The 19370-nt window shown below is 38.2% G+C and overlaps 1 protein-coding gene across 9 annotated transcripts in view; it reads right to left on the bottom strand.

Annotated features, from left to right (window-relative positions):
* rapgef2b (Rap guanine nucleotide exchange factor 2b) overlaps positions 1 to 19370 on the bottom strand; it is an 86155-nt gene that overhangs the window by 40566 nt on the left and 26219 nt on the right. For 7 of the 9 annotated variants that reach the window (XM_079480072.1, XM_079480073.1, XM_079480070.1 and 4 more), the window contains exons 4-6: positions 15342 to 15425; positions 9798 to 9873; positions 7845 to 8012 (exon numbers count right to left, since the gene is read on the bottom strand). In XM_079480072.1, the coding sequence (XP_079336198.1) occupies positions 7845 to 8012; positions 9798 to 9873; positions 15342 to 15425 (328 nt within the window). Of the gene's footprint in view, positions 1 to 7844; positions 8013 to 9797; positions 9874 to 15341; positions 15426 to 15562; positions 15652 to 15735; positions 15830 to 19370 lie in introns of those variants that run through there. The other 2 variants (XM_079480071.1, XM_079480074.1) reach the window with 2 other exon arrangements.

Below are 19370 nucleotides of genomic sequence, written 5' to 3'. Positions count from 1 at the left end.
TCTAAACTCAAATGTGCATGTCCGTGTATCCTATTGATATTCAAGTGCAGCTTATTGAGCAAACATGCAAAGTGTTTTCCCTCTGTGTGTAATGCCACGCTTTTCATCTGGCTAAGCAGAACTGATATGTCTTGGGGGGACTGTTTAGCATGGGACTAATTAAAGATCGATGCAACAGACAACACAGGTGAGCATCCTACAGAGAAAGAGAGAGTGAATGAATCGCGCGACTGGTTTCCCACGCCACATGCCTGGATTCAAAGCCTCCGTGTTTTACTAAAGCACTTCCAACTGGTTTCCTGTAAAACGCAGACGCAGGAAGAGGATTCTCACCAAATGAGAGGTGGGGAGACTTGTCTAAGGAAATAAAGACGTGAGGAAATGGAGGAAGGGTTGCTGAAACAATGGTGAAGTGAAATGTACTGATGAGAGGGTGCGAGAGGTCGGTTAGATGGCATACAATGAAAAAAGCCCTTTTTCCCCTCTAGCAGAAATAGGGCAGCAGAATTCCAACGTGTGATTACTATAACATGCACACATGAAAACTAAAGCACATTTGAATTATTCATGCTGTGTGTATAAATATATGTCCATTTTAGAGAAAATACTGAGTTTTCTCAAAGCTCCTTAATGGCCCCATTTAATGGCTCATTTAAATAAGCATGAATACTCTAAGCAAATGCCTACATAAATATACATACTGTATATATTTAAAACATAATAATTCAATGTGGCAGTTTTATAAATAAGTTTAGGAATCCTACTGAATTCACTGTTTCTAGTTTGTGTTTTTAAATGTTTGGAAAACCACAAAAAAACTAATATATGACCCTGTCTGTGAAAACCAGGCTAACGTCTTACAATCTCATTTCTAAAAACAAGCATCAATGTTTGATTTCAACCATTCATTTCACTATGAATCTTATTTTAATCTTTGACAGATCTATGGAGCCAAAATGATCTCAATAATAATACAATTACAACACACTATTTAAAAATGCACAATTCATATTCACAAAATTGGATTCGTAAATTAAAAAAGGCTACCTGTTTGTGTCAAAGTCAGAAATTCTTGTTAGTATCGCTATTGCCTGTTAAGTTAACTGCAACCAGCAACTTATTGTTCATACAAATGCATGCATGCCAGTGACCGAACAAGCAAGGTGACTGAGGAAAACCTTTCCCAGTCCTTAACATAAAAGGCTGAAGTTAATGCTTTTACAGAAAACGTTGAAGGTAAAAATTCTGGAAATTCAAGAACCCTGCACGCTTTAACTGTGCTAGCGACGCCAAGGTCATGGGTTCAATCCCAGGGATTGCACATACATAAAATGTATAGTATAATGCAATGCAAATCGCTCTGGATAAAAGTGTCTGCCAAATGCATAAAAAAGCACATACAGTATTAATATTATCAAATTTGTCATAATCTGGCACAATTTCAAAGCGGTTCACTTTGTAAAGAAAGTTACAGATGTACAAGCTAAAGTGTAACCCCGAAAGATCACGGGAAAGGACTTCACATCCTAATGGTTAAACTACAAACGTCTATTATCATGCATGTATGGTAATCTTTAACAAAAAAGAGAGAGAGAGAGAGAGAGAGAGAGAGAGAGAGAGAGAGAGAGAGAAAGTGAACACTAACCTGGTACAAAATCCCAGTTGAATTAACAAGGACTGCAATACATTTGCAAGGTAGATCTCCTGACTGACACCTGTTCGTCTGGACTCAAAACCTCACTGTTATCTGCTAACTGAAATGTTCTTGCGCCTTAAACCATCATTTCTCTCATGACATCTCTGACGGATCTGATGGGATAACCGTCAACTGCAGTTTATGCAAATGGCCAGTTTAGCGACTCCAACGTGTCAAGCAATAGAGAAACATAAATCCTTTAGAGAAATGAAACATTTTTTTCATATTTTCTTCAAAGCAATATATGTATGAGAGTAGAAAGTCATTGGGTTTGGATCAGACATGAGCCGGTAACCCGGTATACCAAGATTGGAAAGAGTCAAGGTTTCAAGACCACTAACATTTTCTGTGATACTATTTCTGAGGTCATGTTTACGTTTAATATACAGCATATTACAAAAATAGGCCTTCATTTTTTTGAACGAATATTGTTATTCAAAGGCTTTGTATTTGCAAAATGCATTGTGTACGGTTCAAAAGTGGTTGTTTGTATATGCAGTATAACATATATGAAAATAACACATTTTAGTGACATAATTGCAATACCACAATAGATATATTTTATATACATTTTTAAACAAAAAAATGTGTTGCTTAAGGATATCATCCCGCCAAAGTGTAATGCCGGCCCGTGTCTAGATCAAACTGAGGATGACTAAGTGATAACAGAATTTCCTTTGGTTGAATTTGTAAACCGTTCCTGAGAATCATTATATAAAATGCCTTCCTTACCCTTTTTCCTTACAGCATATATATGGCTTTGTTGGTGTGTGTTTATGATTGCACAAATCTTTTTAAGTGTAGGCAAGGGCTTTGTGTCTCGATGCAGGCGGATGGTGTAGCAGCAATCTCTTAGGACGGATCTAAAAATAGAGCTGACTCTTCACAAGAACACCTGACAAGACTCTCTCACTCCTTTCCATTTTTTAACACACACCATCACGCTCTCCATCTTCCAATCGCTTCGCTTCACTCCACGCTGAATCTAATTACCGCCAAACAGGTATCGGCTCAGCGGCTGCTAACTCTTCCCATCAGCAGCTCACATCAGGCCCGGGGTGTCACATAACACGTCAACACAAACGCACAACATTAACACATGAACATCTTATTTGTTCCTCTTGTAACCGCAGTCTTGCTCGTATTACACAATTAAGATCTAAGTAAGTCCTAAATTGCCATTGTTATCATTCTGCATGGCACAGTTTGTCATCATTTGTTTCACGGTTGTGACACGTTCGTGTCGTTGCAAACTTTCATGACTTGAAGATATCTTGAACGTTTGTAACCAAACAAAACAGAACCCCATTGACTTCTATTGTATGGACACATAACCACAGACGCATTTCTCAAAATATTTTCTTTTGTTTTCCAAAAGTCATAAAGAGAGTTTAAACTGCATAAGGGTAAATAACATATTATAACAGAATTATTATTTTTGTGCGAACTATCCCTTTAAGAACAGTGCTTTTATGAATTATTATATTAATCTTATGTAAGGAATAATGTACAGGTAGCCGACGCGAAGCGGAGGGTCTTGTATCACACTGAAGGGTCTTATTTTGCGATAACGGCCAGCTGCTTGTACGTTATTCCACTTATTACACGGCTACTTGGCACGGGGAAACTTGATATGAAATGTCAATTTGAAATATCTGATTTAGCTCATTTTAACAGAATGCAAACCTCCGCGAGGAAAAGCCGCCTAGTTTCCTTTTTAAGAAACAACGTTCAAATGTCACGAACAGGCAATTTGGTTATAATCCTTTTTAAATATAATGTCATATATGTTATTAAAAGACATTTAAACGTTTAATTTGTCCAAAAAACCTGTCAAAATGATTTGCTGCATCTGGGTTACCGTGCATTATTAGTTTTGAGAGGTTGTTATCTGGGAATACGAACCTGCAAATGTTGCGACTGGCCAATCAGAATCAAGCATTCAAACGAGCCGTTTAATTAATAATATGCAAGAAAAATTTAGCAAAAATACACCTTGCAATGCCAAAAACAACACAAAAACACCTTAGCCGCCGCATAGCAAGGTGCTCAAATCATCTCTGAACTTATAAGCACCTGCATAGCAACCACCCAAAACACTCCAGCATCACAGCGACAGCGTTTCCACAGGCAACCATCACTTGTACACACCTTGAAAATGTGAAAATCTATTTTGTCTTACTATTGATCAGACATTACGCTCTAAACCTAAGTTGGACTGCTGTATAGCAACAAGCCAACAACCACATCAGTGTAGGAGCAAAACATTGATCTTCCTTATACGCACACACAGACACATCCGCACAAATAAACCATTCTGTCGCAATCACGAGATTTTAAGCTCCCATACACATACAATATACATACACCTCAAACACGTTAAACAAAAAAATAAATCACAGCTAAACAGGAAGTGACATGCACACGAAGGCACACAGAAACGGTGAATAAATACGATACCTGAGCCTTAACGCATTCCTGCAGAGCGGCCGGGATGAAAAGAGAAGCAGAGGAGACGAGAGTTAATATCAGGCAGAAACCTGGTTAGGAAGCACTTTGCAAGTCATACTACGGGAAGAACAGAGGGACACGTCGCTTATAAAAAGCTCAGCAGCTATCAAAAACCAAACAACAGAGGGTAGTGCACAGAGACACACACACACGAGAAACATGAGATGGATGCTAAAACAAAAAGCTTAAAAAGGGAAGTTGAAGGTGAACAGAAACTATGCAACCAAACAGAAAAGTGCAGAGACGATGATGTTGCATGCAGGTTGTTATGTTGATCAAGACGTGAAAGAAAGCTGGTATTTATCCAACCGAGCGAGGGATTCGTGATCATTAAAAGACCAGCTGCCCCACAGTAGCGGAGAGGAAGGAAAAGAGAAAGAGACTGATAGAATGAGAAAATGGTGCCCAGTGTTCGCCAAAAAACAAATCGGTCACTATTCACAGCTTGTGTAAACCGTAGATCTTAAACTCATTCTGTTGAGACACAGACACATTTAAAGACAACTTGAAGTTTCCTGGCAGGTTTTCTTTGCTGTGTTGATGTAATTATTCTGTAGAACACAAAAGAAAATATTTTGAAGAATGTTGGTAACCAAGCGACAATGGACCCCATTATCTTACATTGTATGAATGCAAAACCACTGAGACATTTCTCAAAAAAGCTTCTTTCGCGTTCCAAAAAAAGAGTCGTACAAAGGTTTCAAACAACATGAGGTTGAAAAACACTTATTATTTTGGGGTGAACTGTCCCTTTAAGGCAAACCCATTAAATTAATAGGAATCTGGACTTCAAATATACAAGACTACCTGAGATCACAAAAGCTAATATATGCCATGTCCTACTTCAACCGAGTTTTCACCTTTGGCTATATCCGAGCGCTTATTAAAATCCCACGATGGAGGTGCTCTCAAAAAAGTCAGGATTAGCTGCAAAACCCGTCAGCTTAACATCCAATTCGCTGTGGTTGTACTCGAAGGCGCTGTTCTGAACTTCTGCAGCCTACCAACACTGATCTGAGAACAAAACCAGTGTTCAGATCTCATCCCACGGACCATAACAACAACACAGTAAGCGGTTTGGGAAAGCTGGTGGGAATCATTCCGAGGGGTCTCCATATAATGTATTTTAAGGGGGAAACAATCCAGCGCAATGATGCTTGACGCATTTTACTGTAGAAAACAAAGCAAGAATTCCCAAACAAGTAGAGGGAACACTCACACCTCTCCCTTGGGAACAGAAGGAATGCTGGGAATGAACGAGAGAAGGTTTTGGGGGGGTCAACGATGTGTCTACGTGAGGGTCCTGCTTTGAACCTCAGAAACATCTGTGGAGAAAAAATGACCAACGCCCCAAAGAAGAGTTATAAAAGCAGATAGTCTTGCTGTCAAATCTGAGGAAGATATTTAGCGGGATTTTGTTTTCTCTTCACGATGCAAAAGACAAGACTCAATATTTCAATGTTGTGATCATTAGCAGCCTGCAAACTTACGTTCATGTCCGAAACACCCCGTATTTTATTATCCAATCAATTTCTCTCGCCAGCCTATTCCACTAACATCGCTGTGCATCCTGATTTTAACCGGCAGCACTGTGGGAACCGAGTGCATAAATGCCAGCACATTTTCGAGCAAACAAAATGCACTGACAATAGGTGCACAACAATGGCTAACCCCTACAGAGAGATCATACAACATCCACTACAGGCATGACAATGAATAACTATAATGGAATATGACAATGAAAGCCTCCACATACAAGCATAAACAGTATGAGACGTTGCTGCAACTGTATGTGGGCACAAATAACATTAAAGAGAGAAAAGGATCAGCTCGAAGGAAAGGAAATAAAAGCAGAAGGTTAACAGCTTGCAATTTAAATTAAACAAAGATGCCATGCTGATTTTTGTCTATTAGTGCAAAAGCAAGAGCAATATGTTACAGGGAAATTCAGAAAATGTCATTGGCAATGTGTAAAATGCAAAACAAGGTTTTAAACCTTAATTTGGTTAACTGGATTCTGTTCTCGTTCCCTTAACCAACTCTGAAAGGATTTAAAACTTTAAAGGGGTCATATCAGTCTTTTCTTTCTAAACTTTGTAAAGCTTTTTTCTGTCCAAACTGTCATAAATTAGTTTTTTATGACCATTTTTCATTGTCTCTCTGATAATGAAAATGAAACCGACCGTTTTTTTTAAAAGTTTAAGCAAACTTAAAAAGGCTTTTTTGGACTCTGGACTTTTTAGTTTTACTTACATTCGTCATTTGAAACCTGTATGGCTTTCTTTTTTCTGCAGAACACAAACTAAGCTATTTTGAAGAACGTTGGAAGCCAAACGATGTTGGTACCACTTCTACTGTAGGGACACAAAATCCAATGCTAGTCAATGGGTACTGCTGCAGTTCGGTTACCAACATTCTTCAAAATATCTTCTTTTGTGAACCAAGAAAGTCATAAAGGATTGAAATGACAAGAGGTTAATGATGACAGAATTTTCATTCATGGGTAAACTATCCCTTTAAGTTCTAATGTTACAGTATGATTTACAGTAAAAACTATTTTAATTCCTGGTGATATGACATCTTTAAGTTCCTTTTTATGGTTTATAACACATTCAAACACATTGGGAAGGAAATGATCCGGAAAATTTAAAACAAACAATAAAATGGTACAGATACAGTCATGAGAGAAAGGAAAACAGTATTTCACAATCAGAATTCAACATGAAAACGTTCGCTCTGCTGACATCATCTATTGCATGTCAAATTGTTCCAGAGTTTGTGCAGATTTATATTTTTAGAATACGTATTCGTAACAGAAACTCAGTAAATGGTGGAATCAGGATGAGACAGAGAGACTTTTATCTATCAGAAGAAATAATATTATTGTTCAGGTGAGATAAATGTGAAGAGGAACTAAATCTTGTTCCTTCCACATTGGTAATTTGAGAATAGCGAAGTGGTTACCGCAAAGAACAGACTTCCAGGTACATTTTCTGCTTAAAATATTGCCATTGCGAGCTTTCATGGCCATATACACGGAGAAAAGACAGAGCTCCTGACAAATAGGGTTATAAGAGGGTGAAGACTTTTATACGAGACATCCCAAATGTGACATTATATTCTGTAAGATCTATGCGAGGCCGTGCTAATTAAATAATGTGTCAATGTGAAACTTTATATTTTGTCATGGCGGTCAGCATCATGCATATGCAGGACAGTACTGAAAGCCCTTACGATAAATCGACCATTGTTTAACTACAGTTAAAAAAAAAAACTGCGCATAAATGTTTATGTTATTTACACGTGAGAGAGGAAATTATTATTAGGCGGTGTTGTTTAACCCAATGGACAGTACATCCCAGTTGTTTATGGTTGCCATGTAACAACACAACATACTGCAATGATATTTTCTATAAATACAAATGCTTATTTTAACCAATGGTCACACCGTCCACTCCTAAGCACACGTAACATTTGTTACACGTGAAAAACAAGCATTTGGAATAACCAAATAACCAGTGCACGAACAAACACGACAACAAAACTCAAACAGGTGAGAAACACTGTCAATCACATAGGGGGAGGAGCTACATTAAAGGAGAAGCTGTACAGGTAGAGTTCGAGGAATGTGACTGACCGTATGGTATCCCCGTCCTATGGGCGGCTTGCCGGTCGGATAGGGGTCGACTGTATCGATGATGGTCTGCCGCTCTCCCTTCTGGTTGATCTTGCGAAACCTTCGCCGGGACTGCCGGTGAGATGCCTGTCGCTGAAAATACTCCTCATTCTCATCCATATAGTCCACCTGTGCGGGAGGAGAGAAACGGAGTGAGATGCCCTCTCTCTCCTCACCACCACCCTCCCAACCCCTTTCGCTGCTGCGTAAAAATAGCAGTGGGTGTGTGAGCATGTCTGTGTGTGTGTTGGGGGGGGGGGCGAGCATATAAAAGCCTACGTCAAAGAGAGATGCACAACTGGAGGGAAACGCGGTTTCTGAAGATTAGGAGAGGATGCAAGCTTGCGAGGACTCTTGGTTTGGAATTTTGCTGTATGTGCATGTGCTATATTTAAACTGTATTGAATCACGTATTAGAATTTAGGCAAACCAAGCTATCAAAATGAGTGACATATTTCATCACTATTATATATTCAACTCATTATTTAAAGTAATAGTTCACCCTCATGTCATTTAACTTTCTATCTTTTGGAGAACAAGTAAGAACATATTTTGAAGAAAGTTGGTACCCAAACAACATTGGTGCCCATTGACTTCTACTGTATGGACACAAAACCTCTGAGACATTACTCAAAATATCTTCTTTTTTGTTTCATGGAAGAAAGAGTCTGATTTAATATTATACTGATTTTCAACTACATGGGGGTGAATGAATAATACAAATATATATTTTTAGAAAGAACTGTTTCTTTAATCTTAAAGGAACAGTTCACTCAAAAAGATAAATTTTGTCATAATTTGCTCACTCCCAGGTCTTTCCAAAACTGTCCTTCTTCACAAAAGACAACGCTAGGTACAATAATACAAAGTGAAAACTTCGTGAATAACAGAATTACATTTTTAGGTGAAATGCTTAACATCACGTGTTTATTTCTTTTTCTGTAACATCAGATACATGCAGTGCACTGTCACAGCCCTTTTTAACTCTGACAGCCTGCTGCTCGGCATGCACTCAAGACGAGCACAAACGCCACACCATCATCAAACATGCCACGGCTGTGAGGCGCATACAAAAGTGCTGGCCACGCTGACATTACAACACATAAAGTGACACGATTATCTCTCTCTTCCGTCGCCTCTTCTTATTTTGCTGCAGCCTCACATTTCACACCCACTCTGCCTTTGGGATTACACATCAAATCTCTCGCTGCCGTACCAACCGCTGCTATGGCAACTGCCGGCGAGTGCTGAGCGGTGGGAGCATATTGGGTTGTGTGAGAGTGCGAGAGTGCAGTATCTATATCCTGCCTCTGCCTGTAATTACAGGGCAGATCTGGCCAGTAATAACAGGCGACTTACCCAATGAGGGCACGACAATCTGCTGAAGATGACGGCCATCGCCCGAACCTGAGATTGACCGTACGGTTTCACAGTTACAGGGACCTGTGTGGATGTCGTCACGTGCGTGCACGTTTCCACTGCCTTAAAAACTTAAGCAAATCCAAGGCTGTGAATTTAGATAAGTGAGGTTTCGCTCTACTTATATAAGTGATGTATAGTCGTATGATTTGGCTTTGCGTAATATAGGACAAGTGAAATGATTTGGGTTCCGGTAATAAAAAATTCTTGGGAAATGGAGGGCATGTAACAAATGTACGTTTAAGTGGATTAAAGCATGGCGAAACCCAAACAAGAAGGCAAATTCAAAAGAAAGGATATGGAAAATACTAAATCGTCATTTACGAGAACAAAACTGTAAATATATACCGTAAGCTATTTTCCAAAATCGACAGTGCTGCCTACTTAAGCATTTCTACCTAAAAAGAACCTTTAAAGTAACCAAACTGGACTGTACTACATAGGCAGCAGCTCCAAATACAGAAAATAATGATGATATGGTCCAAAAGTACTCACCACAATCATCTCTGATGGTTCCAGGACAATGCACTCGCATCCACGGCGTAAGCTCCCTGCCGACCTCTTCCCAAAGCTAGAGAAGAGGAAGAGACAGAAATGTTATAAACCTCCGGCCAATTACAGAATTCAGAGATTCCGTGGGAATGAAAGCACGCTTACAATCCGAGCTTCATATCCACACACTCGCAGCAATGTTCATGGCCTAGAAGTAAGATTCCACTGGGAAAGAAACTACAACCGAGCTGGAAAAGTTCACCAGATGACATCACAGAATAATGAAAGAAGTAGTGTGTAAGTGACTACACTGAAAAGAAGTCAATATTAAAAATATAAGGAGGGGTCCATGGAAATGTGAGGAGAATTTCCATGCAGGATGGAGGCTTTATTTATATATAGTGGACTTTTATTTATAATTTGGACTATAATATATATGCCTTAAGATAGAAATAGAAAATGGAAGACGTGGCCTGGCAAAAAGTGTGTCCTAGGACATATTTAAGCCATGGTGACCGTGCAGCCACTAAGTTTGCGTTGCTACATTTCCTAATCTTTAAGGGATAGTTCACCCCAAAAAATACTAAGTTTGCGTTGTTTCATTTACTGACCTTCATGTTATTCCGAACTTGTATGGCCTTGTTGCACAGAACACAAAAGAAGAGATGTTCAAGAACGTTGGTATCAAAACAACACCGGCCCCAATTGACTTCCATGAAATAGACACAGACCCCTTAGACATTCTTCTAAATATCTTCTTTTGTGTTTCAAAGGAGAAAGAGTCACATACAGGTTTTGAATATCATTGAAGTGAATTAATGATGACAGAATTGAAGCGCACTATCATCCCTTTTTATTAAAATCTTTAGCCATCTTTCTAACATATAATGACATATAATCACTAGTAATATCATAAAAAGAAACTACTTATATTTACTAAAAAGATCATTGCAAACTAATACCTAATAACTTGTTTGAACAATGGAAAACAGTGGGATATATTCTGTTTTGTGTTGCAAAATGACACATAAATTTAACCTAGCTAGTTCATTTATCATTACTGGTGCTTGCAAAGCACTTTTTTGAGCCAAATGAGCTGCCCAGTGTCCCTTCGGTCCAAAGGTGACACACGCTTCCATACACACATCCGCAAAAAGAGACCCAGAGGAAATAGGGGAGAGGTCAGCGAAACCCCCTTTAAAAACTGTTAAATATAACCCCTTCACTGGCACCCCTCCCCCAAAACACATGAAATACAATTCCATAAAGTAAACATTTGTATGTATTTGTTTTAGGGATGCCAGAATAAAAGTTTGTGTTTACATAATATACGTCTGTGTACTGTGCATATTCATTTTGTATTCATAAAAACATAAACATAGTTGCAAATATTTAAGCAAATTATTAAATATAAAAATGAAAAACATTTATATACAATTTTAATTATTGATAAATATATGTAAATATTTCCTAAATATGTATAGGCTACAAGTAAATATACTTATAGATAATTTAGTATTTTGTCATTTTTGTATATTTTGTAAACACAACCTTTTATTCTGGATACAATTAATCGCTATTAATTGTTTGACAGCCCTAATTTGTTTGATTTCCGTACAAATTTAGTAGCGTATATTAATACCACAAACACTGTATTTAAAGTAGCATGCGATGTGCCTGAATAGAAAGTGGCAAAATAGTAAAAATTTGCTCACTACTAGTGTCCTTTAAATAACTACTTTATATAATTCGTGTTTCTGTTGAGTTGCAGTTGGCAGAAATAGTGATAAATGATTGTTAAATGAACAGGTGGGGCACCATTTACCCACAATGCTCCTCAATGTAAGACCACACACAATGGGTCCTGTGTTGAAATGTGGCTTGTAATTTGTAGCCAAAAACAAATCTCAGATTTGGATTTCTCACTGTTTGACACACATTTCCTTAAGAATCTTCATTTCTGCATTGTGAAAAAAAAGCTGCTATGTGTAAAAGAGAATTACAATATAATGCAAAAAAACAGCCGGTCTCTACATTCCATACCACACAACATTCCTGATGCCTGTACCAAACACAGAAGCAAAGATCGCATGGGCCTCCAAAGTAAATAAAACGCCCTGTTTCACCCCCTCATATTATGCGCAGTCAAAGATTAAAGACGTATTGCGCAAGTGCCGTCGGTGGGAAAGTCAGATGGGCAAAGTGGGTGAGCTGGAGGATTTAAGGACACGCTGAAATATAGTCGAATGGATAAACCAATAACAGGATTCCATTGTAACGCTTTGGCGAGCTCTACAAAGCTTTGCTGCTTCTCACATCTGCGTTCACAAAGCAATGGAATGTTGCATAAACTTCAAATGCAGCTCAGACCTGTTATTAGATGCGACGCATAATATCGCCTGAGGCATCAGTAGTAAAGCTTGACACTTGCATGATTACTCATGACTGCTTACTTTTAACATTCAGGAAAGAGAACTTTACACACATGTTGCAGAAGTTGTCATAATTGTACAAATGGTAAATCAAATGCAATTATTTACCCAAATACTTGTTTGCATAAATGTTTATAAAAGGAAAAGGAGTTTGACACTTACTGTTTACATTTGATTAAAATACATGTATTAGATGTGCCAACTTACAACATGTGGAACAACATGCCCCACTGCTTTACACAACAATGGTGATGAATGTTTAATAGCTTTTTTAAACTAAGCTAAGACTATAAGGCATGTGTAAATAAAGAAATCAACGATAACCTGTACTTAATATGCAACACACCTTAAAATATATAATGTAAATAATGTAACAAATAGAAAAAAAAACTTTACCTGAGGATAAGGAGAAATTGCTACAAAATATATCACATAAAATCCACGAACAATCCACAAGTGTGTCCAAGGTCTTCACTCAATATTCACACACACGCCTTGCTACCACACTAAACACCAATGTGATATTGCAAACACAACATCACCCCAAACACTAGACTGCGTCCTGACAGCTCCGCCACCTTCATCTTACAAGTGTGTGTGTGAGTGTGTGTAAGCGCCGGAGAATGTGTGTTCTTGCCACTCAGAGTAAGATCGACTGAAGCAAACATTCCAGCCAGACTCTTACTTCCTGTTGAGCCAAGAGGGAGGGTCTGACCTCTACACACAAACAATGTGACCTCACAACCCACAGTAAAGACATGCGGTGATGAGAGACCCCAACAGAATCAAATGCAGACAAACCGATAAATAGTAAAGATAAGCAGCGCAGATTCATAAAGTGGATTTGATTATACATTTGCAGAAAAATAATCATTAAAAAATGTTCATGAAATGAAATCAAGCTTATAGATTTAAAGCAAGCTTTTGGCTGGGAATTGGCACGCATATTTGCAAAAATGTTGTCACTGTAAAAAACATACAGGGCATGTTGATACATGCAAAGAGGCGACTCGCAATTTCTGAGACAAGAGTCGTCTATCAGATGCCATGCCAGAGATGATATTCTCACGAAGTTTCTGCTATGTGAAACGCTTCAGGGCAGAACGGAAGGAACACTTCCATGGAAAAAACACCCTGTAGACAGTTCCTTTACATATAAAAACTAAACCGAGAATTCGGTTGCTAATTTTAATTCAATCACAACGCTTTCCTACAATGGTAACGACCCCCAAGGGGTGGACAGTAGTGAATAGTTTTACTCTCAAGTACATTTTCAATGATTTTGCTTTCTCAGAATGTTTTTAACTGGAATGCGTTACCTCACTACATTATACATGTATACGTATCAACCGTTTGCACAAAATTTCGTAAATAAACATTGATTTGGTTTTACCATTAATGCCATGAAAATCTAGCACTTAAGTATTGCACTCAAAAGAAAAGTGTCTAATGTATTTTTATTAAATGTAGTAGAGTAAAACTTGTGATATATAATGATGTGAAGTCCAAAATATATACTTTGAAAAAGTACAGATATACGAAATGTCCACCTCTGGCTCCCACTAACCTGGATTTTGTGCCATAAATCATCATTAGTTTTTACAATGAGTAAATACTGTGTTATCAAAGTTTACAAGCACTTTTTAATATTTGTATTGGTGCTGAACCAAGCACCAATATGTGCTTTACTTATATACTTATATAATAATATAAATCTCTGAACGGTCTCAGGTCTCTGAACGTCAGCAGCGATAATCAGAGCAAACAAACCATCATTGTGCCATTTCACTTTTTTACAGGATGAAGGAACAAATGCTTCTAGGAACTGTGGTTGATATTTTTCAGAGCCTTGTGTTCGGAAATATTAAATGCAAAGCACAATGAAACTATTAAAGGATCAGATTTAACTAAATTAGTAACTATACAAACCATTGTTAAATAAGCCTGTAATACAAAGTTCAACAGCTCTCCTTGTTACATAAACCCTGGCAGAGGAGGAACCAGGTGCAACCAGTGCTGCCATTTCCAAATGCCATCTCAAACTCAACTCTCACTCCTGCCAGCACTTCACAAACCATTAAAGTTGTAATGATGGTAATTACATTGCATTCTGCACAGAGAGAGAGGAGAGAGGAGAGAGAGAGAGAGAGAGAGAGAGAGAGAGAGAGAGAGAGAGTTTCAGGTGCGATGAAAATAGCCGCGTTTCACCAAACTGCATCGAGAGAGCCATGTTACAGATGGTTTCATTTGAAACGGTAGTGAAAAATAATGCACGTCACATGATACAGAAATTTAATAAGATGTTATTGCAGAGCTGGTGCATTTCAGGTAAAACCAAATACACAGTTGCAGTGGTGCCTCTTGGGAAAGAATTGAACGTCTGTGAGCACTCTACCAAGACGCACCTCTGTTTAAGAGGTGCACTGCTGTCCTGTTGGTTTTTATTCTGTGAACGCCTGAGTCACAGTCCATTACAGGAGACACACATCACAGCTCTCTCACTGTGAAACCAAATAAAACTGAGAGAGAGGAGAGATGTGCTTCTCTTATTGCCATGGCGATACGATGACATATTCACACAGCAAGCCAAATGGAGAGCATCTCTGTGAAGTGTTTTTCTCCTGCATTTTAAATTCCATCAAATCTAAAGTGTTTCTTCCATTTTCTTGCTACTGTTCATACGCTTTGTGCACACGTGTGCGTGTATGTCCGACATTTAACACGGATGATATATACAGCGCTGCCTTTGCATCATTATTGCATCAATGCTTGTAACCAAACAGTTCTGGCCACCATTGACTACCACTGTAGGAAAAAATGCATAATACATTTCTTTGTTCTGTTGAACACAAAAATATATATTTTGAAGGAATGCAAAAAGTTCTGATCCACTTTTTGAATTCAAAAACGGTTTGGCATTACAAGCATTCTTCCAAATATCTTTCTCTGTTTTCATCAGAAGGTTTTGGAAGGTGAGTAAACACATTTTTATTGTGTCTTTGGGTGAACTGTTCCTTTAAGAAGAGAGAAAAGATTACAGCTTAAACGCTTGTTCTTACCAGATCAATAAAATAAAAGTGTGACGTGTTTGATGATATTTCGGTAAGACACATACCTCGAGCGCGGCAGGAACATGGACTCTTTGATGAAGACCGATCCGGAGAGCAGAATGTACCAGCATGTGCCGATGTCATCCGGACTGTATGCAAGAAAAAAACAAGAGAAATGTCACACAGGAAACAAAACGTGCTTATTTGTCCGAGTAAAAACAGCAGACGCAGACACGCACAACAGCAGTCTAATGTAAACTCATTGTAAATCCTATGATATACACACATGTCCAGACAAAGAGTAAAGTTCGCTTTGGAAAAAATCAGACAGAACAATTCAAGGCCCAAGCCCAGATTATTCCCTCTCTGCTTCCTTTTGCAGGTGATGCTGGTCAAATCCGACTGCTTGATTTATGCCCATGTAGGAAATAACAAACAGTCCACTTTAACAGTCCTTACATTCAGGTCACAGCATTCAGGAACGTTCGACGTCTCTGAGGCATGCTGGGTAGACGCCAGAAACGTCTTCCAGGCCCCCCGTCGACAGCGTTCTGTGTCTGCATCTCCAGTAAGTGTTAAGACTGGGAATGTGAAGGAAGAGTAATCCAATGACAGCGGACATCTCAAAACAGTCCATACCCACTTCAGTGAGATAACAGATCAAAGCAGCAGGCGTTTATGAGCCGCAGGACAGCCCTAACAAGTAACAAATCACACGGCCTTCATGGAACAAAGCTCAATTTATCAATGTTTATGTGCTTTCTGCGTGTTCAAAGTCCTTGTGTTTCTTCTACAATGCTTCACAATTAAACAAAGATGACACCCTTCACATCCTTTAACACGTGTTGATGTCAAATTACGTCAAAAGGACATTTTCTCAAAGTACTAGACAGCTCAAATCATATAATCTTACCATTGTCAGTGAAATAATTTTTTAACAATAAAGTTTTATATTACAGTTTTCAATTAGAATAAGAATAAAGAGGACCAACGATTTTAAACAAGAGTAAATATTGAAATCCTTACTTTTCATCAACACTATTCGTCTAAAAAGCTTTAAAAGAAATAAGAATATTCCAAGTTTAGAGCGAATAAGTAAGTCTACTGACTACTGTTGACCCGGCTCGTTAGATAGCATAACCTTTAAAAATTCCTCATCACTCTATATAGCTGCTGTAGAAACAGCAACATTTCTTCACCCTTAATTCTGCAAACTTTTAGAAACCGACCCTTAAGAAGTAAATGAAAACCACACACACACACACACACACACACACACACACACACGCAAGAATAACTTGCTGCTACATCGTCTCTATAGAACTAATGATGCTGCTTCAACGCTCTCTGAAGCCCAGCACGAGCCCTAGCTGCTTTTTAACTTTTCTTTTTCCATCGGTTCCCTTCATCAGCCCCGCTTCAGCTCGCCTTTTAATCGTTTTTCCCAACCGCGAGCAGACAAAAACCAAACTCTCAATTATTAATCAGCAGAACGGGGAGGGAGAAGGAGAGCGAGGAGAGATATTGAGACAGCGAGCGTGAGGATGTTCTGCACCATCAACGCAGTGGCGCTGACGGAACTGGGTCATAGACTCGCTCTTCCAGCGCTCATCAAATGCTCATCAGACCCGCAACAACAGCGTCAAGCCCCTCAGGAAGATTTGGAGAGCAGGGAATAAGAACAGGAAGAGAAGCGAGGTTAGCCACCAAAAACAATCTTCTTCTGATCTTTTTGGTTCCAGGTTAAAATGCACAATTTGACACAGTAAATATAATTATTTTGTCATCATCGCGTAAATTAAGGTCCTGTTTGTCCTAGAGATATATTGCATATTATTGTAATTTCTGCAAAAATGGCATACTTACCACAGATATGTTTATTTTAACCCTGGTTTGTTAAAAGTGCATTAACCATTGTTTGTGGCAGCAATTGTAAATACTAAAAAATAAACTATTGTTATGGTGGCAAGACAAAAGCATATTTGTGGTTTCTATAGTTTTCCTACCAATAAAAATAAGATAATGAAACTTTTTGTCAAAGGTCCAGTTTATTAAATTTAGCGACATCTATTGGCGAGGCCGCGAAATGCAACCAGCGGCACACTGTTTGTAGAAATAGCTCATTCTACAGTTATTAAACATAACGCTTCATTATGTAAGATATTTATTCACCTCTGAAGACATGGTTATGAATATTATACTACATTTGTGTCAGTAGATCCTCCAAAAAATGACACACAGTGCCTTTAACTTTCATAAGGAATCAAAGCAATTGAAAATAAAATGACAGAAAGAATCTGAAAGTGTCACGCACGAGACCCGTATTCATTTACCATAAATGATATCAATAATGATACCATGAAACCATAAAATACTGAACCCACAGATAACGGTACATTTTTGTTATAATGTTACTGTGTATTCACAAACGCAATTACTGTGCAATCCTAATAAACTATGGCCCTGTTCCAAAACCAAGGGAGTTGCCTACGTAGGCATTCTAGGCACGCTGCAGGTGCAAAAGCTGTTCCAAAAGTTCTAAATTACTGCATTTTGCAGCTTTCTTAGACTGCATTGCACATATTCTTTGCAAAGAAAGGATATCTCAAAATGCAAAACAAGCTCAGTGGAAAAAACATCCATCCAAGATGACAGCCAAAGCAAGATAATTGTAGATAATACATAAAACTGAATCAATAGTAAAAACTATTGACAAAAAAAGTTCAATTTGCAATTAAAAATGACAACGTAAACCAATTTCTGAGTGTGTTATAATCTAGTGTTACCACAATGAGGCTTTTGCTTGATTTGCTAGGCTATGTTTGTGTTGAAGTGTCTACATTTCTCATCTGCTTGTGCCCCGCAGCGACTCTGGTGCTGATGGAAGTCCCAGCAGGAATACAGATAGAGCGATCAGGGGAAACTTCTATACTGGGATAAAACCCCTCTGTTGGGCGTGTGTATGTGTGTGCAATAGACCAGGATACAGAATGATGGATCACCCTCGTCACTATAGAGCGCAAACATGTATCACTCACTCGTGCGCACACACACACAGACTTTTATGTGAACGCCGCCTGTAGTTGACAGTTATTCTTGCACACATGAAGAGCTTTAAGAGGGGTTTGTTTCTATCGAGGCCTTTTACTGTAGTAAAAGATGACAGCAGCCATAGCCGTGTGACAGAAAAGATGAACTCAAAGTCATTCTACTAGAAGGCTCACTGTGAATGTACGATTTGACAAAAATACACACAGACTTCGGCATCAGTAACAGTCAGAGACATTAAAGGTGTTGTCTCAAATATGTTTTATTTAATAAATAATAAAAAATAAATATTGAATAAAACATCCGACTTTTATTCAAATCTTATCCTAGATCTTAAGTTATATTCACAGAATTACACATTTGTTGTTTACGAAACAAGCTTTATGCAAATTTGCAGGTCAGATTTGTTTCCACATACAGAATGCATTTGGGAACATTCTTAAAGGGACAGATTCTGTCGTCCTCAAGTTAGTCTGTATACATTTCTTTGTTCTGATGAACACAGAGAAAGATATTTGTAAAAATGCTTGTAACCAAACAGTTCTTGGTCACAATTGACTACCACAGTAGTTAAAAGTTCTCCCAAACTATATGCTTTCCTGCATTCTTCATAATATCTTCTTTTGTGTTCGACAGAACAAAGAAATGTATGAAGCAATTTTTCCTATGGTAGTCAATGGTGGCCAAGAACTGTTTGGTTGCCAGCATTCTGCCAAATATCTGTCTCTGTGTTCATCAGAACAAAGACATGTATACAGATTGTGAACAATTTAAGAGTAAGTAAATGAAGATGGGATTTTCCTTGGAACTGTTCCTTTAAATAATTTTTTCTCCACTTGCTACCGTATATTGTTATTTTGCATATATTATAATTACAGTTTGCATTCATTTATGATATAAAAACTACTTTAATTAAACAAAGATGAAAGTCTGGTGTTAAAACATATGCACGTAATTAGCACAAATAGGCAAAAAAAACTCCCTCGACAAAACTCCCTCGAGCTCTTGAACTTCCTCAACAAACATACACGCTGCTTAAATACTAT

This window comes from Barbatula barbatula, assembly GCF_947034865.1.
Source record: "Barbatula barbatula genome assembly, chromosome: 18".
NCBI lineage: Eukaryota > Metazoa > Chordata > Actinopteri > Cypriniformes > Nemacheilidae > Barbatula > Barbatula barbatula.
This window is presented reverse-complemented; position numbering and strand designations above follow the sequence as displayed.